At 42.6% G+C, this 26155-nt stretch overlaps 3 protein-coding genes across 20 annotated transcripts in view; 1 reads left to right on the forward strand and 2 right to left on the reverse strand.

Moving 5' to 3' along the window:
• SNAP47 (synaptosome associated protein 47) overlaps positions 1-13531 on the reverse strand; it is a 32117-nt gene extending 18586 nt beyond the window's left edge. For 3 of the 6 annotated variants that reach the window (XM_033011797.2, XM_033011781.2, XM_042802040.1), the window contains exons 1-2: positions 9112-9642; positions 4839-5394 (exon numbers count right to left, since the gene is read on the reverse strand). In XM_033011797.2, the coding sequence (XP_032867688.1) occupies positions 4839-5394; positions 9112-9178 (623 nt within the window). In that variant the 5' untranslated portion in view covers positions 9179-9642. Of the gene's footprint in view, positions 1-4838; positions 5395-9111; positions 9643-13452 lie in introns of those variants that run through there. The other 3 variants (XM_042802039.1, XM_033011789.2, XM_033011770.2) reach the window with 3 other exon arrangements.
• Positions 13532-13580: 49 nt separating this feature from the next.
• JMJD4 (jumonji domain containing 4) lies at positions 13581-21934 on the forward strand. 3 transcript variants are annotated; one of them, XM_042801830.1, is made up of 8 exons: positions 13581-13697; positions 14273-14481; positions 14787-14873; positions 15489-15654; positions 16733-16858; positions 17544-17811; positions 18522-18668; positions 19494-21934. In XM_042801830.1, exons 2-8 carry the CDS (start codon positions 14433-14435, stop codon positions 19803-19805), a joined length of 1155 nt encoding a protein of 384 aa, XP_042657764.1. In that variant the 5' UTR covers positions 13581-13697; positions 14273-14432; the 3' UTR covers positions 19806-21934. The 3 variants fall into 3 exon arrangements, with proteins under 3 accessions (XP_042657764.1, XP_042657762.1, XP_042657763.1); XM_042801828.1 differs by having other exon boundaries at positions 14273-14873; XM_042801829.1 differs by lacking the exon at positions 13581-13697 and adding an exon at positions 13726-13945 and having other exon boundaries at positions 14273-14873.
• A 282-nt stretch (positions 21935-22216) lies between these two features.
• ALS2CL (ALS2 C-terminal like) overlaps positions 22217-26155 on the reverse strand; it is a 48110-nt gene continuing 44171 nt past the window's right edge. For all 11 annotated transcript variants that reach the window (XM_033011733.2, XM_033011709.2, XM_033011743.2 and 8 more), the window contains 3 exons: positions 24959-25108; positions 23850-23946; positions 22217-23564 (listed from right to left, as the gene is read on the reverse strand). In XM_033011733.2, coding sequence (XP_032867624.1) covers positions 23493-23564; positions 23850-23946; positions 24959-25108 — 319 coding nt within the window. In that variant the 3' untranslated portion in view covers positions 22217-23492. The remainder of the gene's footprint in view (positions 23565-23849; positions 23947-24958; positions 25109-26155) is intronic.

A 26155-nucleotide genomic window follows, 5' to 3' on the forward strand; every position in this document is an offset into this window, starting at 1 on the left:
GTTTATCTGCTGCAGGCAAGAAACATGTAACACTGTTAGGAAGAATCAATGACATGGAAGACATGATCCTTCTGTTGTATTTTCTATCAGCATAGCCCATTCCCCATTTCTGGGGTCATCTCCTGAGAAAGGATCATGATCACAGATCTCTTTGGGTCTAAATCTCATGAGTACTCTTTCCACCAATAAAAAAAAAATGGGAAAGAGAGAGAAGGTGGTGGTTTTGGTTTGACTTTCCACGTGCTGTGCTGCTTACCTGTTAGCATCCCTCTCCAGGTCTAAACAGGAGCTAGGGGCAGAGCCACAGTCAGCACCTATGATGCTCCATTTCTCCCACTCTCATCGCCTGCCCGTCACCCAAACCCATCCTGCTAGTAGAGAATCCTCTTTTTCAGGATGACTCAGCCTCAGTGGCTGGAAGGAAATTTTGGGGCCAACAACATCTCCCTGCGCAGCCATCAGTAACTTCAGTGTGTCCTCCCGCTGTGCAAGCAGCCACCTCTGTCACCCACCAGCAGCCCCCAGTACCCACTTCATGCCCAAGCCGAAACGGCTCGTCTCCAGTTGCAGGCAGGCATAGAGAGAGGCAAGCAAACCCTCTGGAATGCCTCCACTGCTCAAACCACCCTACCCAGTCCCCAGCTGGTACACAGCAGTGAGCTGACTGGAAGCATCCCACAGACCAAACCAGCCTGCAGGCTACTAGCTTGGTCAGGATGTTTCAGGTGATGATTTCTCAGCCCACCCTTCAATCACTGAACGGAATGGGGAAGCCATCTCTGGAGGCACGCACCGATTCTCAACTAACAGGAGGGAAGAGGCTATGTTTAAACCAAACAAAAAGAAACCTCTATGGAAGTTCAACCCAGATCAGCACTGTGTGTGTGTCCCACGCCATAAATACCTTTAAAGACTATCCAGTGATTAGGCATGTGCCACTGGCATGGTAGCTGTAGTAGATGCTTCTAATGAAGCCAGACCACGTTCAATAAAACCTTTAATGAAACACTGTCATCTTACTGATACTACAAAAGACTATTTACTGACAAATCCTAAAGATGCAAGCCTTATCAGACCAAAATAAAGTACCACTGTTTCGTTGCCATTTTGGAGAGCCACCTTGATTTAATTTGCTTTTAAGTTTACTCTAGAAAGGTACAGACTAATAAAATATGCATCACAGCAGTGCTGCTCTCAAGATACTTTTTGTAATGATTTATTTTCCATGAGAGAATCAGTCTGTGTCTACAGAAGACTTTGCAATTTTAAAGTCCTGTTTGATTTGGCTGCAGACAAAGTCTAATCTGGAAGAGGAAGCTCTAACTGAACACGCTTTGTTTACTAGCCATCAAAATTCTGCACCAGCTTCAAACCAGACCTACTTAAAGAAATTCATCTGCTAGGAGAAGCAGAAAAAGTCATACTGGGACTCAACCACTGAATTCATGGGTAGTGGAGGCAGAATGAATTGTTCCAAGAATCTACTCTCTACTAAAGCATGAACATCAGATATTAATGTAGATAGCACGCAACATGAGTAATGAGTCTGAAGCTCTTTGCTGCCCTCTGAAAATGCTGTGACACTCCTTAAAAAAAGAAAGGAGAAAAAAAAAAAAAAAAAAACCAAAACCAAACTAAACAAGCAATAAAAAAAAAACAGACCAAATGAGATGTAACAGAAAGTTCTACAATAACAGAATTTGAAGTGGCACAGTATCATAGATTTAGGGATGAATTCTGAAACTGTGAGGTTCAACTTAAGTTCAACACAGAGAATGACTGAAAAAGCCCTGGGCTCTGCTAACACACACCATCTTCCAAATTAAAAGCCATGCTCTAAGCAACCTGCTGTAAACTAAACAAATGACCTGATCTCCTTTCTACAGCACATCTTCTGCCCTCTTGGTGTATGAAAAGAACTACAACAAGGTGCTTTGGGGCAACAACGGGTTACGCCTGTGTCTTAACCCATGAAAAGTCATTAAATTCCTACTGCAATAGGGGTTCAGTCCATCACATTCACCGTGAGAAAAGCACATGCATTCACTTACTGAAAAGCAGCTGCAACGTGACAAGTCTAAACCTCCATTTACACTGCGGTAACTTATTCTGGGGAACTCTGAGCCTTAATTTTTATCGCTTTATCCCTTCACCCATCTCCCTCCCTCTTTCCCCCGGGACTGACATCCTGGCTGTGCGATGTCTGATTTATAGTCAAGACTTTGCTGCTGCACAGCCCTAACAAAGCCTCCAGCTGACTTCCCTGGCCTTCCACGGAGGAGTCAGCCCTCTGTATCAACAAACTGTATGACCAGTCCTTGTATACAAATGAAAATTTGCAACCAGTGTACTTTGTCCTCTAATAGTAATATATTAAAAAGAAACCAGTGAATCTGGTTTTCTGTTTATTTTTGGTCTTTGAACATCTGCTAGCACGTCAGACTCAGCTCTGCTTATCTGCGTGCAGGTCCACTGAAAGCAGCTGTATATACCCAAGCACACACAAGAACAGAAGTAAGAACCCCAAAAAGCCCACATATACAGGCAAGATAAAGTTAATACAGTTTTAAACATATGAAAGTATATAAAGGGGCCTGGTTCTTTTTAGGAAAGACACCACCGCCAAACTCGTGTCACTCATATAACCTTGAACTAGCAGACACAAAAGTTTGTTACCAAAGTTTCACTCTGCACAAAATCTGCTACACGTGCAGCATAGTCCTGGATGATATAATCCATGTAGTTACTTTACATCAAGTTTCTAAAGAAAGCAAGAGTCAATGAGCCTTAATAGACATTACCATATTTATCTATGTCATTAGTCTGAATTACCCAATAAAAAACACTCAAATGAGCTTCAATCACAGTCTTCCCCATTCTCTGCATTGATTAGGGACATGAAGAAAGATGTCCTCAGTTTAAGGGAGGACTGCAGGGGGTGAAGCAGCTGTATGAGAAAAACCACACACACACAAACTATGCTAGAAACCTGTCAGAACTCCTTAAAAAGCACAGTGCAATTAAAACACAGTTTCACTAACGGCCTCTGGGCTGCATTTTAGTCTGCCAGCAAGCTGGCCAAATCCTTCATGCTGTAGATAAAACAGAATCTCAGCTAACATTTGGTCAATGCCTTCCTTTATTTTTCCGTTTTTAAATCAAAGCATCTAGCTCTTCAGATTCATGAGGACAAATAATACCTCCCAGAGCATCTTAACCCAAAACAAAATTCTCTTCCAAAAACAATGAGCAGGTATTTATTTTCCTACTCATTGTTTATTGCTACAGAACTTTAAAAGCTATTGCTGAAGCTTTCAGTTATCTTGGCTTTTCATTAAAGGGTATGGAGAATATCACCAGAATCACTGTGAAATCAACACCTTCTTTTAGACATGATATCCGTCTAAAAACAGATGCCTCTTCCAAAAACAACTAGTTTGAACTTTATTGTGTTTGTTTCTTCTTGCAGGTGTCAGAGCTTCTACGAAGACACTCATAGCTATATATCTTCAAGCACTACAGTACTACTCTGAACCTTACTGTCTTGTTTTGGACTGCTATCGAATCCAACCTGCAGCATACAAAATAGCTTAGAGCAATTCACTCTGAATATTAATCATTAAAGAGTAAAGTCATAATGTTCTGATTAAGACACCAAACCATTTACTATTCACATTGCATTTTGCAACAGCTAACGTTAAGCAATATCTCAAATGCGCTCCAAATCTCTTCAGTTGTCTAAAGGCAGCACTTGGTGGCTAATTGTTTTGAACACACTGGCTTAAGTGCCTGATTGAGATTACCACAAATAGTCTAGTACTGTCTCTCCAGTTCTTGCACCACCACACTCTGCAGACAAAGCTCAGCAGTTCAGCGTTGCTCAACACTGCTTGTATTTTCCCCAAAATCTATTTATTCCACCTAGACCTAAAGGCAGGGAGTATACCATGTAAGGTTAAAAGCAGTGCAGGTTTAAAATACAAATATGGGAGCACTGTTTCTACAGCCATTTCCCTGACTACCTCCACACCACAGACTCAATCCTCACTGCTATGCGTAGATAGCAATGAAGTTCTTGGGAAGGAAACAGCAAATATAAACGCCTCAACTGCACACAATTCATATGCAAAAAGCAGCCTCAAGAGCTGACTTTCAGACAGAGCAAAAGGAATAAAATCTGCGTGAACTAAAGATTAATTGGCAGCTGCCTCCTGATAACTCTAGGAAACTGTCTCCAAGTCAATAGCCCACCTGCCATATTCAACATTTCCTTTGAAAAAAAAAAAAAAAAATCAGAAAAGCAAAACCGTGGTTGTGTTTGCTGTGGAACAGCAAAAGTCTTGTCCAAGACTGGCAAAATTAACCAAACCCAACCTTCAGTGTTTTGCATTTATGCATATTCTAGGACATCGAATAAAAATGTCAGTGTCACACCTTGTCCTTCAGTGGGGACATTAATTTGTATCTCTTTCCTCTAACGAGTTGCCTATTCTCTCAAAACTTACAGGTTAATATTTTGGAGACCTCTACCATTTCTGCAAGTTGTGGCTGAAACTCATAAGGAATTGAAAAGTTCTTTGAAGGACAGAGGACAGGTGTATATATATACACAAACAACTCCACCAGGGTGAAAAAACATCACGCAGAAGGGAGGACAGAAATACAGAAACACCTTATAAGAAGTACTAGAGCCACAAAAGACCATAACATGCTTAATCTTTCAGTGAAAGTCGACAGTTTTGTTTCCTAAAAACTTCTGTGGATCTTCCCCAGAAATTTCAGTCATAAGCAATACAATCCCACAACCACTTCTTAGCTCCGATGCTACAGTACCGTACCTGTCTGCTACATCCATATCCCCTTCAATCTTGTTGAGTCCTCTCATGATGTTATCAAACTGCTCGCCCTGGTAATGCAGCACTTTTGCCGTGTCCTCCAGTCGTTTCTGCGATCCAGTCAATAGCCCGGTCAGTTCTTTTCCCTTTGTTGACTGCAAAGCTGCTGCTTCTGCTCCTGCACCTTGGCTTGACAGCAACTGCTCCCTCCAGAAGTGCTCAAGGATGTTGAATACCACATTTCTGTTGGGTTGCAGAGAACTGAACCAATGCTTGGTGTTCTTCTCTAAGATGGTAAGGGAACTGAAGATTAAATTTGAAGATTCCTTCTTGATCTCGCTGATACTAGAAAGATGAAAGTTGACCAAAAGCTCCCCAGTCTTGTCAGCTGTAAATTTGATCGCAACAGGAGTCAGTGAGAGCCTGCCAGAGACCCATTGCTTGTTGGTGTCCAAGTAGTAAGAACAAGGCCAGCTATGGATACGTATGTCTTCGTTCATCAGCTCGCCGTTCAGATCCTCTTCTTCAAGAGCAACGCCCTCAAAGCCAGAAGGAGAAACTAGAAGAGAGAAAGAAAAAAAAAAAAAAAAAAAGCAAGAATCCTTAGCAACAAACAAAAGCTGACATTAAAACACAGTCAAGTAATTAATCCCATCCACAGCGAGCTTCCAATGCTTTCACTGTATCCTTTCAGGTTCATACCCAAGATAGATTTGGAAACAGCTGCAAATGAGTTACAAAATTTGGTAACCATTTTGAACCATCCAAATATTTCCTTCAGAAAGGCTCACCCTTGCTGAACAGGGATGTCAGTATTATTGTCCACTCCATTACAAAAGGGGGAGGCGGTACTGTTATGTTCTCATCATGTTTCAGCACGTGATTTACAACACCACAAACTTCAAATGACTACATTAATGCCCTGGATATTTAATAACTGCTGTGCAGTTTTAGACAGGGGAGATGCTTTATAGTTAATTAGTCTACATGTTTATTTTTGGGTGGAGGGGAACCTACCAAAAACAGAATCATGAAAAACTTTTACTAACTTTCCTGAGTCTTTCACATATCCCTTTTCACTGGAAAGTGATCATGTAAAATGTTTTCCATTCCCCACCTCATTATCTGAAGCAGCTTCTCGTAGACCAACAGGTACTGAAGAAAATCCAGAATATACCAAAACGCAAGTTCATCAACATATATCTACAACAATCACAATAAATAACCGGTCCTTCCCCTTCTGCTGTGATACCTCAACATCCAGGTATGTTAAGAACACACCCACAATGTCTATTCAATGCATTCAACAGTGCAGGTGAAACCACAACCACCACTAACCAGTAGCTCACAATTATTAAAGAGCAGAAACGCCCAGCCACAAATGGATATTCTTCCGAAATTGTCATGATCTCAGATCATCACATTTGGTCTCAGGAAAGACTTGGAAAAACATCTACCTTCTAAAACTCAAGGGGATACTAGAACTTCTGGTAGAACACCACAGCCAAAACCAACTCCCCCTAAATCTGTAGTGTTTGTTCTGTGAAATATTCTTTGTTGCTCGGTTACTATCAAAGACGTTTGGAAATAAAAGTTTGGGAAGAACTGGAAATTACTTAGCAGTGCTGCCGGGAAAACTTTGACCGACCCAGGTGGAAGTTAAGATGGAAAAGATGCCACAGTGGTATGGGAAGAAGCGCTGCTGGCCTGGTACACAGACTCAGCACACGTGGTAGAAGAGCAAGCTGCAGCAGAACAGGCAGAGGCTTGAAAGAGCCGACAGAACTGATTCTGGTCACTCAGCATGAAGGGGCACAACATGCAGGGCAACGGTGACTTCATTGCACCCCTGTGACAGGCCGTGTTTTCACCAGAGCCCCTGATGCTATTCGATGACATAATATTAATCCTATAGGACTTGCTCACAGGTATCTGGAATCCCAGCAGGAAAACAAAGAGCTGTCATATGCCACAGGCCTGGCTTGCTTACATCAAAACAATCTCACATTTGGAATAATAAATTAAATGAAACATATCTGGAGTGGCATCTCTCCACAATTTCAAAGAGGCTTCTTGCACCCAAGGGCCAGATTGTTTCCTGTAACATCTCCTTCATAATGCCACCATTTTCAGCAGGAACACTGAAGACCAATTATGTTCCACAACTACTTTGTCAACACCCATTATGTAATGGTGATTTAATTACTCATATATTCATTATCTTCTCAAAGCCTTTGATGTATCATAGCACAATTTACAGATTAGTACCGTAACATTATCTCAAGGTGTTCTGCTACTTGTATGGCACAATAAATGAAATGTTAGAACTCCATCACAAAATCCCCAATTAGGTTGACACTGATAGTAATTAGACCTTCTGACTTCAGTATGATCTGCTCCCCCTTAAGGAAATGTCTAGGAATCCTAATCCAAATAAAAAAGCTAATCGGCCTTTTTCAGGTAGCACTGGTGTGAATTCCTATAGCACGCACTGAGTATCTTCTAGTGCTTTCAGGCTGCTGAAACATAAATATCCCTTAAATAGAGTGCTCCAACTCCGAGTCCAGTTCCAATGATGTCTTTTATTAAATACATTCAAAACGTCAGTATTACGGAGACAAGGACTACTCATGGCATGCCATATTCCACAAAAAAAAAAAAAAAAAAAAAAAAAAAATCTTTACCTTGGTATTCAGACCTTACTTCCATGGCATTCTGATTTTTTGTGAGGCAAACGGAAAAAATAAGCTGGAAGTTTACAAAGCAGCTGGAGTTTAAAGTCAAATTCTCAACCTGTTTTGGCTTAATAAAACTGCAGCGCTAGAGAGATAACATCGCACTGTACTATGAGAGAAAAAGAGGGGGGAAAAGCCCACAGAAACCTGATTTAAATGAGTAGCTATAGCCAACAAAACAATGACAAGTTCTAGGAAAAACTGTTTCTCTCAATCATTTGTACATCATTAGATAATTTGGAGAAAAAGCTAAAAACTCAGGCCTCAATTCCTCCATCTAGAAAAGGAAGTTCCTCTAATACAGCAAAGTTAGATCAGACACATCTGACGGAGAGACTATTTTTTCCAGCCTGACCGGCCTGTGTGATTAGCCAACTGTTATATTTTCTATTTAAAGATTATTTGCTTTCTGCCTTACACAAACAAGAAGACAACAAATACTTTTTAATGATCAGTCAACTGTGACTGCAAAGAAACAAACATCAGCAGCAGGATTCCAAAACAGCCAGAAACAGAACAGGGGCTTTTACAGGATACTTTAAGGGCAAAGTGTTTCTAATAGATACACATTTACCTGCTAAGAACAGTATACTTTTTGTTACTACAACTGACAACTATGTCAGTTTAAACAACAACATAAATTATACTACAGCTGAAATCAATGACAGTTGAAACTAAATCATGTTCCAGCTTTATCAATCAGGATTTAGAAATTACAAATCCAAATTAAGTTGAACTGTTTGACACTGCCTAGATATGAAGTAAATACAATAGCAAACAGCCAATAAGCAAAAATAAACATCTTGCTTTACACCCTCAAGCTCCTAGCAGCCTAAACATGCTGCAGAGGCAAATTATATTTACTGGAAAAATATCCCATGGGACCCAGGAAATATAAAATAAAATGCATCAGCAGCCTCCCAATTTATAAAACAGTGTGTCACGTTCAGGAAAGTAGATCCCAGCCCATCCAAAGTAGCTGACATCCCCTTCCCCCACCCAGTGCAAGTCTTTGCCACTTACATTAGTTTCTGAAAATCTCATAAATATCAGCATGCTGCTCACAAGAAGCTGTTTTCCTGAGATGTCATTTCAAAAATAATGTATATAAATAATGATGAAACCAAGACACCGAAAGATTATACGTCTTGCAACAGATCACAAGGAAAACCTGGAACAAAATGCAGGTTTCCCAATGCTGACGGCTGTGACAGGCACCGCAGAACATAATGTCATCTGAAAAACAACTCCTAGACTTTGCTAACAGCAACAGCGACCTTCAACCAGGCACAGCCACACCAGGGAGGCAAGGAGAAATTGTAAACAAGGAAACGACTCTTAAACTTTTGTTAAATCTCAGCCTAGAGCCCCTTTTCACATGCCAAGAGTTCCACAAACTCTCTCCAGCCCTCACTAGCTCCCCATCAAGACAGCGTTTTTCTCTACAGCCTGCTTTGCACCATTAAGGTTGTGAAAATATTAATGTCTGATGCAGTCTCACATCTCTGCTATAAAAAAAAAGATCTTCTCAATCTCCTTACCTCTATCTGTAGATGCAGAACTCTCAGGCAGCCTTTTGGGGGCTACTGCTTTGACAGAACTGTCCATCCGTAGGTAGAATTTTTTTCCCCAAGTATTTCTTTCTCTTCAAACTCCAAAAGAGCAGGTAAAAAAAGTCTGAAGCTGAAGCAAAAATCCTACCGTGCCCCTTACCAAAAGGAAAAATATTTAAATAGGTAATGTATATTTAACTCTGGATCGAAGAGTAAAACAAGTCCTCTCAGTCCAGGAGAAGAAATGAAGCAGTCACTGGACCTGTGTATATATATGTGGACATGCCTCGAGTCTTATGATTCTTGACTCACCTGAGAGCTTAAAGGCTTTGCCTGATAGTCAGCTCCTCTCTGTGCCCGAGGCCAAAATTTCCAAGCAAAAACCTCTTTGGTAATTAAATCCATTAATTGTTGCAGCACATTTTTTCCCTGATATAATGACGTCTTCATCAGCATCAGATCTGCACAACTTTTTTTTTTTTTTTTTCCTTTTTCTTTCCTCTCACAGAGGAGAAATTTAAACCTTGCAAAAATACAGATGTATGTAAGGATAACCTGGAGCGATTTTATTCAACATTAAAAACACTCATCAATGGTACAGAACATAGCTACTATTTACAAACATTCAGCAGCACACTATAACTTAACACAGGACTTCAAAGAGTTGGATTAAAACACAAGAAATTTTACCAACGTTAAACAAACAAAAGAAGAAACAGGCAAACCATACGAAATTAGCTGGAAAAAGGCATTAAATATGTACTTCACCTGTGGCACTCATGCATTGCATTGTGTAACATCAGGCTTGTGATCACGGGTTTTGAGCAGCTAAAAACCATCACTATCCTATTACTTTTGTAACTCTATTCTCAACCTCCTCGAGTTTATATTAAAAAAAAACTTCTTAGTCTCATCTACTGGCAGCACTTTGCCTTTTATAAAACAGAACCTTGCCTCTTCTTCTCTCTGACCATCTTGTACAACACCTGCATGGAGGACACCTCACCATGCATGAGCTGTGCAATGAAAAGCAATGTTAAATACACCAACTTCCTCTCTGATGTAAACAGTGAACTCACCACTAAAGACCAAATAGCTCAGCTACTGTCCTTCAAAATGATTTTTTTTTTCCTTCCCCACATTTCCTAAAGTTTGGATAATCCCATTTCAGAAGCACTGAGCTCGAGTTCTTGTCACTTACACAGCCAGCTTATTACAAGGAACTATTACTCAAAAGTCATGATTTCTCTCTCTCCACTTTCTTTTGACCCTACCACCTGAAGTTCATAATTCTATTCCTCCTAAAACACGGCTAGAAATTCCTTATATTACAAGACATGGAATAGTTATGATTTTGTAAAATATATTGAAAAAAGCCTCAACTACAATAAAACATACCATTTCAGTATTCCCACCCAGGAAAGAAAAAAAATACAAAAAACCACACACAAACAAACAAAAAATACAATGAACAGATCTAAGTCCTTTGGAACACCATGAAAAGGACTAGGAAAAAAAAAAAAAAAAAAAAAAAACAACTGGCTTTAAATTTCTTGGAAATAGAGTCAAGAATTAAGTTCATAAACTTGAGGGGGCTACAGTCCTTAAACCACTTCCCTGTATTAGCAGAAGAGACATCTACATGATTCCACAATCAATTTCTTCATATTTTAAAAATAAATTTTTGTTGGCCTACACATCGGATGACACGTGCAGTCCCTCCCAATCTGGGCTCCCCAACATCAACGCATTACCCACATCCTGTAAATCACCTCCTTTTTTAGAAAAATTTGTCTTTTGGACACATCTGCCCCCCAAAACTGAGTGCAGACCCACACACAGTTACACACAGCAGCTTGGAGCAAGAACTAGGATTAGCAGCAAGAGAGATGGATTATATTTCCGGCAGCGTCACCGCCAACATCATATAAATTCTTTCGCTAACACATAACTCGGTGGCTGCTTCTATAAAAAGGAGGTGACTCACCTTCTCTTGTGAAGTGCTTTGAGATCATGCAATGAAATGTAAGCATTACTAATTACCCCAGGTGCGAGGAGATGCTACACACCCTGGGAGAAGGTGCTGCCAGCTCACGAGCAGAACACCGTCCCTTCACAACATGTCCACCTCAGCGCCTCCAAAACTTAGTCACAGATTCTTCTCATCTGCCCTTGGTAATCATCTGCAGAACACTTGTGCACGTGTTTCTAATGTGTTGGTGTTCGTTTCCTTTTTCTCCTCCTTCATGGATGAAGTTTCCACAGGGTCATTGTCTTTGGTGGTTTATTCCCGAAGCTACCATCTGGCAAACGATGAGTTTAACACTCCTGTGAGCCCAACAACCCTCATAAAAATGTTTAAGGCCTACCAAGTGACTCGCCCCTCTTTAAGTAAAAGCCTAAGATGCAGTTCAACCAGGTTTCTAACTCTACAAGACACAAACTACTCAGGGGTGTCCCCTCCAAGAGGTGCAGCAGGCAAAGACACACAGTATCTCTGTCCTATGGCACATGGAGAAATTCAGCTCCCTTCCTCTCAAAAGATCAACAGATCCCTGCTAAAGAACAGCTCAAGACTAAGGGGCTTCTCCATATCATGTTTTCACCCTTCTATGGAAAAAAAAAAAACATTCTGGTCCCGCTCCATTTCTGGTACAAAGCAACTTTATAGAAGACCAAAGCCCCACAAACCTCTCCCAAATACATTTAAGTGTGGGGCTGCCTCAGTTCCCATCCTTTAACTGACACCAGCCCCTACAGCACCCAGGTTAAACCTCATCAGCCTTCCTTTCAATCCTGACCTTGTCTCAGCCTCTCCAACCAAAACAGAGACACATCTACACTTCTCAAACCTTGTTCCCCTGCCCCACCTCAGCAGTGAACCCTCCCCTGTCCCCCTTCTTTCCTCCCACAACTCACTCCCTTTTCCTTCCTCAATGCCATCCCCAAAACCATCCATTTCCTTACTCCAAGCTAGAACTATCCCCTCCTGAAACACACTTCCATCCCTTTTTCTTCCTTTTTTCACAGTACAAGACTTCTTTAAGTCTTCCTCCTTCTCACCCCAAACACAACACAGTCACCTGTTATACCAGATCTTTCCCCAGTACCAGCACAGACCCCACTCTTTCCCTAGTCTTACTAGAAAAAAACATAGGTCAGTCACCCCAAATCCTCTTTCTCATTGCTACACCAGGCTCCACCACAATCTTCTTCTCTTCCTCTGTCGCAGCTCTAGGGCAAACTGATCTCGAGGGCTCTCTGAGCTCTTCTCCCTGGGATCCAGTGATAGGACATGTGGGAACAGTTCAAAGCTGTGCCACGCAAGGTTTAGACTGAACATCAGGAAGCATTTCCTTCCCAAGAGGGTGGTCAAACACCAGAACAGGCCTCCTCGAGAGGCGGCTGATGTCCCCAAGCCTGTCTGTTTAAGAGGCATTTGGACAACACCCTTACCAACATGCTTTAAGTTTTGGTCTGCCCTGAACTGGCCAGGCAGTTGGACTTGATCGTTGTAGGTCCCTTCCGACTGAAACAATCTATTCTATTCAAACCCCCACACCTTCCGCAAGCTCAGACCCACTGCCGCCTCCATGTCTACCCTTCCTCTATATATAAGTTAGATATCCAAATATATCCAGATATATGTCAGATACATGTCAGGTATCCAAATATATCCAGATACACAAGTCAGATATCTAAGTCGGGTATCCACATATGTCCATATACATGTCAGGCATCCAAATATATCCAGATACACAAGTCAGATATCTAAGTCAGGTATCCACATATATCCAGATATATGTCAGGTATCCAAATATATCCATATATATAAGTCAGATATCCGAATAGATCCAGATATATAAGTTAGATATATGTCAGGTATCCAAATATATCCATATATATAAGTCAGATATCCGAATAGATCCAGATATATAAGTTATACATATGTCAGGTATCCAAATATATCCAGATATATAAGTCAGATATATGTCAGGTATCCAAATATATCCAGATACACAAGTCAGATATCTAAGTCAGGTATCCACATATATCCAGATACACGTCACGTATCCAAATATATCCAGATATAGAAGTCAGATATGCCTGATATCCAAATAAACCCAGATATATAAGTCAGATATCCGTTCCCACGACTCCCCCCCACCTCCAAACCAGACCCCCATCCCGACGGCCGACCCCCTGCCCCTTCCCCTCACGCTTAGGCCAAACCACCCTCCCTGTACCCCTACCCCGACACTACCAAACCCCGAGCCCCGGCCAGACCCCTCCCAGTCACCCCCAGTCCCAGTCCGGCCCCACACCCACCTCCCTGAGCGAAGCCCCGCGCCGACCCCCGCATCGACGCTCTGCGCCTGCGCCTGCCGCCCGCTCCTATTGGCTGACCCGTGCGCCGGTGCGCTGCCCTTCTCGTCCCGTCCCCCCCCACCCCCCCACCCTCTCCGGGTCCCGCCCGCCGAGCGCTGAAGGTTCCGGGGGCGGCCGCGGGAAGCCTGGTCCTGGCCCCATCCCCGCCGCTCGCCCCGGGGTCCTGCCCCGCGGGGGGAGCGGGGGTGAGTATCGCCCACTCCCCCCCCACCCCCCACGCTGTCCCCTCAGCTTCGGCGTGGACGCGGGTGCGCGGGCGAACCGCAGAGTCGAGCGCGGGGACGGCGTGTGCGACGCCCTGTAGCGTCCGGGTCCCCCCAGGAGCTCCGTGAGGGGCGAACCGCCTCATGGCGGCCCCTTTTCTCCCCCCTCAGCACCCGGGGCTCCCCTACGCCCCCGGTGTCTCCCCTCTCCTGAAGCCCATCCCTGCAGGGTATGTGGCCTCATTTGCCCTCGGGGCCCCTCTCTCCCGCCTTCCCAGACACCTCCCTTTTATTCACTATTATGTACCTCTTTTTTTAAAAACAAAACAAAACAAAACAAACTTGTAATTGCTGTCTGGCCTATAGAGAAAGATCTTGAGAGGGTGGGAGGGGTGCCAGTGTTTATATCTTCTCCTGACAAATGGTTGAGCTCCAGTACAGTTGCTGAGCTGCAGCAGTTTCCCTGGGCCCCAAATATTTAGGGAGTTTCCTTCCTCACTGCAGTTAATTCATTTAGCATGCATATCCCACTGAAATTAATGTTTCTGCTGTTTTAGGAAGGAACCAGCCTTCGTTGGTCATCCCCAGAGAGCGTGATCACCCTGGCAAGGAGGAAGAAGCCACATCTTCATCCGTTGTGTGACTTTGTTATCAGATATCCCACCAACGTTAAGTTTTATAAACTATGGAAGATCCTCGTTAGCCCAATGTGGTGGGATGCACCTGCCCGACTTCTTGTTTTACCTCTGGCTGTTTATGTTTCCCTGTGAGTTTTCATGGATTTAGAGACTCGAGTCACATTTTAAAGCAGGTTTTTTTTTTTTGCCATAGCGTGATGGGGTAGCATCTGGCCAGCACTGTCTTGGCTAAGCCAGGAAAGGTATCCAGCCTGCATGGACAGGGCAACATTTGCCTGTTCCACTGCCTTTTTTCGTGACTACAACAGTCCATCTCAGGGTGCGTTCTGCCTCCCAGGAGGACACGTTGACTTTATTGAAAGAGTAGACTCATTCACTTACTCAGACTTTTTCCGGGATTATTTGATTCCCAACCATCCCTGTATTTTCTCAGCTAAATTCACTGAAGACTGGGGCAGCAGGAGAAATTGGGTTACTTGGGATGGAAAACCTAACTTTGATCACCTGCTGCAGAAGTTTGGTAAGTCATGGTATTTTTTATACCCAGTTAAAACTTGTATGCTAAATGACACAGCTCTTTTTTTAATCTTAGGAATAGAACCACTAGACAAAACCAAGCAATTCTTCAGACTTTTTTCTAAGTTAATACGTTCCATTTTCTATACTTGCTTACACTTGATGTTTTGCAAATTCCAATCTCAAATTTATTCCCACAATGAAATAAAAAAGCGTTGTATAACTTAACCATACCAATGTATATATCTGCTTAACATTAAGCAGAGGAGCAGCTTTCCTCAGGCAAGGGGAAGGTATTCGGTAGTTGCAGTGAAATATCTCTTCAGGCTGTAAAATCTTACTATATTTAATAGGAATCAATATCCCACTCCTGATGTAGATTAAGATGGAAAATTCAGGTCACATTAAATAAATAACTTCTAGTCAGATTCATGTTTGCCTGGAATGATGGTGTTGGGAGTAGGAGCTGGGCTAGGGATTGTTGCTTTTTGTGTTTGTACTGTGCTTGGCATGGTAGGCCCCCGATATCAGAGGCCGCTGCAGTGGATAAAGTTAAGGGAGTTCAGTTTCAGTATCAGTTATTCTGTCCCCACCTGGGCTCAAAGGTTTTATATTTCAGGAGAGGCTGTAGTACCTGTTGCCAACTGTGATGTCAAGGAGTACAATTCTAATCCGAAGGAGCAGCTCCCCTTCAAGGAGTATGTAAGCTACTGGAAAGAGTACATTAAAAATGGCTACCGTTCATCCCGAGGGTGCCTTTACCTAAAGGACTGGCACCTGAGCAGGTAAGAGAGCACTGTGCAAACCCCTGCATGTTGTACCCAGCAAAGAACTGTTTGTTAGCACCTGTCCACCAGAATATCAAAATACACTGCACTGTTCTTGGGGTACTTCACCCGACAAGATCCTTGAGCAGGTCATTGTTTCCCGAAGAAGTTGACATTCCTGAGCTCTTTCCTTTTCCATCTACGTTTTAAATGACTGTATGTTATTCCTGGGGAAACCATGTGGCTGGAACATTTGGCTTTTGTTTGCTGTAGCACAAGCCTTACTTCTTAAAAAGAAGGGGGACGTTTCTAATTATGTTTAATTCAGCGAGCATGTGTGTGTTATAATCCTTTATTATCCACTTTCCTTTCAGTTAACATTCCAAGTCACTAAAGTTGTCTTCACCCTGTTCTGGCTTATCTACTCCTCCAGCCTGCTGCTTGTGAGGTGGATACATTGTCCATTCCCCATGTCTGTGTAGGACTTTTATGTTTTTTCACTCAAATCTCTTCTTTCCTAAACGTATCCTGCTCTTAATCCAACTTTCTTGTGATCAGGTCTTGTTTTCATTTTTGAGTGTGACAGTGACATTCAGTAGAGGAAATTTGTCAGCTTCTGCCTCCCTGATTGCTTTCCCAGACACCAGTGCTGTGGCTTGATACAGAAAGTCTGCAGACACAGCTTGGGATGGGGAAAGGACAGCATATCCTATGGGAGAAGGCCACACATTTGTCAAAATCCCACAGCCTGGCTTCCCTTTGAACCCCCACACCCCCGTCCAGTTGGATAGTCAGTCTTGCAGGCATCTTATCTAAAGAGAACGTGTTTATTAGGAGCTGAATTAGCCATAATTAGAAAGGGTCTCCCAAATAGCAGTTAACCTTCACAGCTTTCCTGTGAAAGCACAAGAAAAGCACTACTGTGTGTGTCTTATGTATAGCTCAGAGTTGTCAACGATATGAAGGAGATGGCAGCTAAGTTTTAATGGCCTGCTAGAGACCTGATTGGTGTTTGCATCAGGGTTTTGGAAACTGAGGTAGAAGGAGCAACGTTGCATTTTTCTGAGACCCGTTTCCAACACATTATCTTTTTAAGAGCTTTCCCCGAGCAAGATGTTTACACAACCCCTGTGTATTTCTCATCCGACTGGCTGAATGAATACTGGGATGCTCTAGCTGTGGATGATTACCGGTTTGTCTACATGGGACCTAAAGGTTCATGGTAAGATAGTGTGGGGTTTTTAAGATTAATATTAAAGTGGATTGTCACGTTGTCCTTCAGGATAACATCATGCTGCAGAGTCAGTGTGGCCATACTGTATATTGGTATACCTGAACCCAGCCAGTCTTGTGTCTCCAGTTTATTTGGTTCCGGATGTGAGCTCTCCTTATGCAGCCAGCTGAAGTGCTTTCACACTTCAAAAAGCCCTGAATTGTGCATGCAAAATCTGCAAAAATTGTCGGCTCGATTATACAACATTTTAGAGCAGAAACTCCCAGGTGATCATCAGATTTGCAGAGTCAACAGGAGCCTCGGAGGGGCGCTGATGAGTTGATCAAATATTTTGCAGGTGAAAATTTTAAGTCCGGCGTTGGTGATAAGGTTGCAGCTGCAGTGTTCTCATCAGTTCACACCACAAAATGTCCTGCCATTGAGGTGTTTGTGGGACAGATTCCAAACTAAATGATGGAGAAGCACAGAGGCCATAAAGCAGGGCGATGCTATGTAGATATAGTGGCCTTTTCATATTTAAAGCAGTCAAAAATAAATTAAGAGGATGACAGTTTGGGATCAGGTTTGCATAGTAAAGCCTGATTTCTGTGTGTATGGCTGATTCTCAGAGACTTTAATTCATCTTACAGCTTCTAGGTGTTGTCTTTACTTAAACCTCTGATTTGCTCCACAGGACTCCATTCCATGCTGATGTTTTCCGTTCCTATAGCTGGTCAGCCAATATATGTGGGAGGAAGAAATGGCTGTTGTACCCCGCGGGCCAGGAGGAGTACCTGAAAGACCACCATGGCAACTTGCCCTTCGATGTGACTGCACCTAGTCTTCAGGACAGGAGAGTTTACCCTCGCTACAACCAAAGTCAACCCCCTGTTGAAATAGTGCAGGAAGCAGGGGAGATAGTCTTCATCCCCAGTGGATGGCACCATCAAGTTTACAATCTGGTAAGGTAACTGATACCAACCTTTTAATCGCTGAGATAATCAGGCACAGGCTTGAATCAGATCAAACTTTTGTTGCCACAGCATGTTGTGGATGCCAAAAGTCTAACTGGGCTGCAAAAATCTAAGAGAGATTCGTGGGCGAGAGATCTATCAGTGTTTGCTCAAGGTGATGGCTAAAAGCAAGCCTGAACTTGCAAGCCCTGTGAGTCATTGACCACTAGAAACGAGGAGAGTGTACAATGGCAGAAGCTGTCTGCACCCTCTTTTCTTACACTTTTCATCATTAGATGCTGCTAGTTGCTGAGAAATAGGATGCTAGGTGAGCGGGACTCATGGCAAGGCTGTTAGTCTTGGTTTCTAACTGTAATTTAATAATGGAAAACTCTGACAAATTGGTCTCCGTGATTACAAACCAAAATTAGCGACCTTGTTCCTTTCTCCCTGCTACTTTCTCCCACCTTTGCGCTCTTAAAAGGTGTGCTCAGGCAGAGGGGCGGCTAAAAACATTTGCCGGTTTCCAGAGTGAAACAAAATTGGGTTGTTCAGGGACATTAGAGACAGCCTTTCAGCACAGTGGTGGTATTGGTGTCAAAGAAGCTTTTCTTTTGCCGAGGAATATGATTTTACATTTTGCAGCATCAGTGATGTTACAGCTGTTTTCTTGCACTTTCCCACCTAGAGCCTAATAACCGTTTAAATTACTCCTTCAGGAGGATACCATTTCCGTTAACCACAACTGGGTGAATGGCTGCAATGTGGCTATAATGTGGTGCTTCCTGCAGGATGAATTAGCTGCTGTCCAGCGGGAAATCAATGAATGGAAAGACCCTCTGGATGATTGGCACCTACAATGCCAGGTATAACACCACGATGCAGGTTGCCTGACTCTGCTAGAGGATCATATATTTCAGGGATGTACCACCTTAATAGAGCTCTGAGACACAAAAGTCCTTAACCTCATACCTCAAATCAGTACATGTTTCATTAGGAAGTAGGAACTGGTGACAACTTCATTTTGCAGGAAATCAAATATTACTTTAGGAAGACAAGGAAAGGCTTGTGCCAGTGCATGTTTGCTATGTCAAGGAGGTGAGCATGTTGTCTGAAAAACTAATGTTTCAACTGCTCTTCTTCAAATATCAGGGTCAGCTATTAGCATCAAGATCAATCCTTTATAAAATATAAGTGCTTTTTCCTGTAAACAGAACTGATAAGACACAGAAGAACTGGTTTGAAGGCCGTTTGTGACAAAACCATGAATGAGAAACAAGCAAAATTCAGGTGAAGGTGGCAGCAGGTTTCTGTGTCTGCAAAGTGATGCTTTCAGAACACGGAACTATATGGAGTGCTGTTGTATCTTGTATGCTTCCAAAATCTTAAGCATGAAACAAATGTAAAGCTTATTTCTGGAGGCTGTTACTGCTGCTGGGTTGATATGCTTCAAAAATAGTTTCAACACACACAGCCATTTCGTACTTGGAAGAAACCCTGTTGCTTTTGAGGCTAATGGCATTTCAAGTAAGGTAAAGTATTTTAGTGCCATTAAGGAATTACAAAAAATACGATTAAACATGGTTACTCAGGATTCCAGATAGTTGCTAGGTCGATAAAATATATTTTTGTAATTCTTACTGTAAATAAGAGAGTAGTTTCCATTTCAGTGCTGTTTGTTTTTCCCCTAGTTGATCATGAAGTCTTGCACGGGTATAGACTACAAGGAGTTCTACAACTTCCTCAAAGTTATTGCAGAGAATAGGATTTCTGTCTTGGAAAACGGCCTCGATGACGAAGCTTCGGCAAAGAACACTCCAAAAGCTGCCATTTCCACCTTGGGCATGCTCCACGCAGTGTTTGATTTAAAGAGGACTGTGAAGGTGTTAACATCATTGAGTGCTAATGAAGATTTCAAGAAACTAGACCTGACATCACTTTCTCCACCTCCGGAGGCATTGCTCCACCACTTGAAAGCAGCAATAGATACAGCGCTACTCTAACTTCCTGTTTATTCAGTTCTTTGTAAAATGAACCTTTTGCAAAATGGGTGTTTGTAGAAGACTGACTCCTCCGTGTTTAACAGCTGTTGCAGTTTAAGAACAAAGAGCCTTAAAATAGAGCGAGGAGGGAGTACGTTCATGAGAAGACTGAATGCTTTTTAAATTGACAGCATTTGAGTATCGAGAGTAATTGGATAGGAAAAAAAAAAAATCTCAGACAAAGGAAAAACCCAAATCATGTTAGAATAATCTTACGAGCCCTGCTGGTGAGTTTGCATTCGGGGAAGGGGAACAGAAAATTCTGTGGATCACGCTTAGGTCTCTCAGGGCTAAACGCTGAGATTGCAGTGGTCTGCACCCTACCCCACCCCCTGCTTCTGAGAGCACTGGATACAGACGGCAAACCTGCACTGCAGACTCCAGCAGTTAAGCTCTGCTTTATCTGGTCACAGTTAAATTACTTGAAGGCCTGTCCTGCTTCCAGGTGCAGCTCAGCTTTTCTTTTCCTTTTTTTAAGGGATGGGAGTTAGCTTCTGTTGAAGCCTGAGCTGGCTCAACAGCTGTAGCCTGCACAGGGAAGAGCTGACTGTACTATTGTCCTGTACAGCAGTATCTCTCTCTCAAAAGCTGAAAGACTCAGGTAGGGTCAGCCTGCATCCTTCAGGATTGAATTTAACAAAATAATCATTAAGATGGAGTCCTGATTGCAAATCAGTGCAGATAGCAAATCTGCCACCAGTAATTTAAGCATGTGATCCACCCGTGCTCAAAAAGAGGAACTTGAATGTACTCTCACATTTCTACACACTATTTCAAGGCACAGTATTCTATCAAGCAGAGATTTGATTAATCAGGGAAGCTAGCAAGTAGCCTCGTATTATCTCCTAAAAAAGCCATGCTGTTAAAACACCAAATAGCACTACTGCATGGTTACACAGCACAATTTGCAACCTGAATGCTACCCTTGCGCTAAAAGTATTTCCAGTGAAGCACACCTCTTGCTTTTACTGGTTGGTGAGAAAGCCTAGAAGCACAAATGGCTGCACACTGTTACCTTAGTTGCCCCTTTAGGGCTCACTTGAATTATAGCTCAAGAACCTCCTCAATTTTCAACCAGCTGTCCAGTAAGAGCAATTAACAAGTTTAGAAAGTGCAATAGTAGAAATCTTCAGTAGGCTGAGAAATCACCTTGTTTTCTAGATAATCCTATGGAGTTTGTACATGCATGAAATTTACATGTCCTGTTTTCTGGTAGAAGTTCTGCATTTTGAGTAGGAAGTGGCACCTGAAGTTAAAATCAATACCTAGAGCATGGAGGAATGCAGTATGGAGAAAACAGACTTTTTAAAAAGAAAAAAACAGCTGTAACTACATCTCAGTGATTCAACCTCCTGGCAGAGTGTTTCTTTAGACTGGAAAACTGCCATTTTTAAGCAACCTTGAAATTAGAAGTTCGCCGCTGTTACTTATGGCTGTTTACATTTTCAGACAGGCAGCTGGAGCTTCCTTAGGTGAATAAGGTGAGATTTCACAGAGGTGAGGAACAGTGGTTTAAAGCTGACAATCAGTGTATTGGTGAGAAAGGATGGTTTTGGTCTTGTGTTCCCCAGTCTCACTGCATGCTGTGCAACTGGTATTGGCACCAACCACTTTAAGCACTGCAATTTTATAAAGGGCTTGCTTAGGTCAACAGTATTTTTCATTTCATGTCCCAGGAAGCTGGAACTGCTTGGTTTTGCTGTGTGAAACCAGCAAAAATACGAGTCTAGCTTTTACACCAAGAACCCATTATCTCAATGTACCTGGGATCAGTTTGGACACGCTACTGCCTGGCAGGCTACATCCTCAGTTAAATGGATGGCCTGGGTTCGCTGTGATGCAAAAATCCAGGCAGCAGCTCTCAGGGAAGAGGCATCATTCCTGCAGTTTGTTCCTCTTCCCTGTAGAATGTAGTTAAGGAAGGAAGAGGTCAGGCCAGCACGCTAGGGTGGCTAAAGAGGTGTTCAGGTGAAGGAAAGTGGGTCTCAAGTACTCTCTCTTCACCACAGTATCTTCAGCTCTGAAGGTGTGTAGCAGCCCTCCTTCATAAGGCCTGCTAAGGCTTAGTGTGATCAGTGCAAAACAATAGGATTAAAAAAAAAAAGCAGTTTAATCGCAGGAAATTATCTTATAATTTAAGCCATGCTCTCCTTACTGAGCAGGGAACAGAAACAGAAAAATTAGCTTTATTGATCCAGTCTCTCTTACGCTAACATTAGGAAACTAATTTGTAGTTCAAATTCTCCTTTCCTAGGAGTGATCAAAGCAGTAAGGGAGCCACATATTTTCTAAAGTTAAAGAGAGGAAAGCAAATTCTCAAATGACTGAAGACAACAAGAAGATCGGAATAAGAAGTATGCAAGCCTGGAATCTCTCTTAAAAATTAAACAGCTTTATTTAAAAACAAAGTTACTGTAAAACATACATTAGGATACTCTCATACCAATATATTAACTATTGTAATCAGTGTACTATTTATTAAAGCATAATACTTGTGATAAACAAGAGGAAACAGCCTGTAGAGTTTTGTTTTACTTTCCTGAAGCTGCAGACCTGGCCAATTTAAAGTCAAACTGTAAAAAAGGAGCAGATTAAAATCTAGTTCAAAAGAGCTTTTGCTCTAAATGTGCAACTCAGACATTATTATTTTTGTCTGATAGGAATAAGATACCAAATATCCATTTGCCTTTTATAAAGGCAGCATAAAGCCCAGCCCAATTCTAATCTGATTTGTACCCCACTGGCATCAGTGGGTGGTCTGTCAGCATAAAGCTGTGCACCTTGGAAAAACCAGTGTTTTTGCAGCTCTTTCAGTGCAGAAAGCCAGGTGGTTTTATGTTCTTTTCTCACCAGGATTTGAGATTTCTCACCCCATGACAACGTATGCCCATCCTTTGGGGCATACAGGAACCCCTGCAGAATTACAAAGCAGCACTAGCACGTTCAAGGTGCAAGTGTGATATCCCTGAGATTTAACAGGAGTCTGCAGAGTATAAATATACACTTGTTAAGTATCATAAAACAAGAAGTTACTCAATAGCAGCTTTACAATGCAATGGAGAGGTACAGAGTTTGGCATAGGTAGGGAGCGGAAAGGAAAAAGCTTCCTCTTAGGGATGCAGGAAAAGCCACCTCACTCCAGGAATAGGTTGTTTAGGAGCACGGAGCTGGCCTCCCCTGTCCCTGCCACACTTCGGCCGACCAGAAATAATCTCACCAAAATAGTTCTTGTGGTTTCAATTTGACCGCTTTCTATAAGAATAACCTCCCTTATGTCAGTTCACCAGTGCAAAACAAACGCAGCGTCTGAGAGAACAGTTAAACAAGGTTACAAGGCAGATTGCTGTTTGCGGGGGAAGTGAAATAAAACTACAGAGCTAAAGAAACCTTGGCCACTTTCCACCGAGATTCCCAAACACAAGCTGAGGTTGTGTACTGAACCCTTTTAGCCCACAGCATCCATGTGTCTGTGCTTTACGATCGTAGCTAGTCTAAAAAAAAACTCAGCAAGAAACCCTCACGTTAATAAATGACCATTCTTCCCTTTTTAAAGTCAACCAGAACAGCAGTGACGTGATTGCTTCTTCATCCAACAGTGTTTGGTCAAGAAAGTGCAGCAGGGAGGAGGCTCCCTTCAGGTCCTCGGGCTCAGGAGCTGTGAGTTACATGGCAGTTCTCTCTTTGGTGGAGTCTCATCCTCTGTATGTGTTCGTAGCATGACTGGGCAAGGAAGAGAGCAAGCCATTAAGGAGAAGTTTGGGAACTTTGGGCTAAAATCTGGTCTCTTGCACACAAACCAAAGCCATACTGCCCCCAAAAGCAGGATGAAATCTGATTACATGAACAATGAGCATAATTCTCTAGACTAGAAGGAAAATAACCTCCTGTGCTGGGCATATAAACAGCCCTCTTTAATTAAAAAAGGATGTAGCCCATCAGGATCACCACTGTTCCAGAAAGGCTACTACAACTTGCAGCTGGTCACTGTTGAAATCATTTCCTTACCTCCAGTGCTGTTAACAGAAAGTCGTACAGTCCTCCTCGATTGGCGGGGTCCATCAAGTCTCTGATCAGATGAATTTCAGCTCCCAGGTGCTGGATTCTAGGAAAATAATTAAAAAAAAAAAAAAAAAAAAAGGTCACAACTAGACCAAATCTCTGGGCAGCGGTGTTTGTAGGCGTGTGTTTGAAATCAGATTATGGAGAGAAGGAGGCACAGATCTGGAAGTCCACTGCTGATTCCTTGTGCATCACCTTGAGCTTCTGGGGGCTGAGTCCTTGACGTATCCAGCATGACTGGATCTCAGCAAAGATGCTCAATCATAATAAAAATGTCAACTCCTCCATTTTCCATGGTGACTCTTATTCCCCTCCTCTCTCATCTACAGTAGAAGAAGCTGTCTAGCAAGCAAACCTGCATCATCCAACAAGACCGCAGAAGAAGAAAAAGAATAAAAACAAAGGAAAAAAAAAAAACTTCTGGATTTCATGGCCCCAAGTTTAAACATTTCACCCTTTTTTGGAGACCAAACATATCCAGGCATCCAGTCAAGGATTTTGAGTCAAGTTTGCCAGGAAAAAATAGTACAGTTTCATGCTACTGGATGTAAGCAGGTTCCTGCAGTTACAGTGAAAGCAGCACAGATGGAGCCTCTCTGGCAGAAGTGTGTTACATTTACAGTCATTCCTACACAGGAAAAGTCTAATTACTAGGTAGTCAGTGTTCAAAAGCTTCCTGGTCGCCAAACTGAATCACAGTGCCCCACTGAGAATGGAAAACAGAAGATGTATGATATACATCAACAATCGGCCCTCAAAGGCTTCATGTTCCTGTTTTCTACAGTAATCTCGGATGCAGGTAAGACCTCATTTCCCATGAAAACCGTGAATTTTCCTCTCGGGTAAGAGATGGACACTCAGGAAGTCCCTAGCCACTTTATATCATGGCCAACACCACAGCTGGTAGACAGTAGCACACAGAAACCCCAATAGAGCTCAGGAAAATACATGTTAAAACACAAAGCCCACTTTTTCATTTAAACTATTTGGCTATCCTTTCTCTGGTTGAAGTATCACACAACAACAGGACTGGGAAATGAAAAGCTTCCACTTACTTTGCTCGGGATACAACATACATCAGTAGGGGCAACAGGTCATCCATGGGGAGCCTGTAGTCCTTCTCTGCCACCCGGGACACTGTGCTCTCTATCTCCTCATATGTCTTCTGGAGGATCAACAGCTTTTCTCGGGGATCCACTGTGGTACTGTCAGTATGAAAACAGCCATGTCAAAGATGCTTCCACTGCACAGCTAAAGAGATAAAGCAGCAGAACGAGAGAAAAAAAAAACAAAAAAACAAAAAAACAAAAAAAAAACACACACAAAACACACAGAGCAGACTGTCATGCTACAAAAAAAAAAAAAAAGTCCATTAAACATCTCAAATGGCTGCACCAAAAAGGAGTCAAGAAGGTTGTGCCAGGAGGCATCACCAGGGTGTAACATCATCCAGATGGACCTTGAGTCTTCCCAAGTCCTGAGTATGACCTGCTCACCCTAGTCAGCCTTTCATTTTAGACAAGACTAACCTAAGTGATAGTCCCTCAAATAAAAGCTAAAGAGCATGGGACGAATCACTTTGGGCAGTTCTATCAAGGGACTCGTAACAGTTGTCGCATTTATAAGGTTGTTTTTTCTGCCCGGAATGTCCTGCAAAGGTACACGTAGCCTGTGCTGCCTTCCCCAGAAGAGAAGTCACATCGGCTGGGAAGCTCTCACCAGGACTAGTGTACTTGGGGACCTGAGTGCTCCTGCCTGATGGATCTCACAACACTTCCCTGCTCCCCTTTTAACCTCCTTCCCACTCATTACTGCAGTACCATCCCCTAGGGTGGACTTCAAGCCACTAAATCAAGCTGAGCTTCTTAAATTGAGCTCTGCTTTGCTACATTAACATCTTGGGCTGCCACACTGGATGGATAACCCTCATGGAGCTCCATGTGTCCAGAGCAATGGGCTCTCTCATGACCAGGCAGTCACAGCCAGGCCCAAGTTGCTATGCACACCGATACGAGTGCCCTCCATTTCATCAAAATCAGATTTTGTGTAGGAATATCTCCACAAAATTGAAGGGAGATATTAGCCAGGGGAGGGTTGTGTTTAAACACGATTGATATTGTCTTGGTATTTTTTGAGGGGGGAAAAAAAAGAAATTCTATAGAAGTTACTTTATCTTTTAAACAGAAATGATATCACAAACAACTTTTCTTTAAATAATCTTGCAGGCTGACCCAGAAATGCTTTTGTAAACA

This window comes from Tyto alba, unplaced genomic scaffold (assembly GCF_018691265.1).
Source record: "Tyto alba isolate M040663 unplaced genomic scaffold, T.alba_DEE_v4.0 Super-Scaffold_38, whole genome shotgun sequence".
NCBI classification, from domain to species: Eukaryota; Metazoa; Chordata; class Aves; order Strigiformes; family Tytonidae; genus Tyto; species Tyto alba.

Coding starts and splice junctions, on each gene's coding strand:
- JMJD4 (XM_042801828.1), top strand. CDS start 14,609: ATGGACAGGGCAACATTTGCCTGTTCCACTGCCTTTTTTCGTGACTAC. Junction 15,655..16,732: donor AAGGACTGGCACCTGAGCAG/GTAAGAGAGCAC, acceptor TATCTTTTTAAG/AGCTTTCCCCGAGCAAGATG. Junction 16,859..17,543: donor ATGGGACCTAAAGGTTCATG/GTAAGATAGTGT, acceptor TTTGCTCCACAG/GACTCCATTCCATGCTGATG.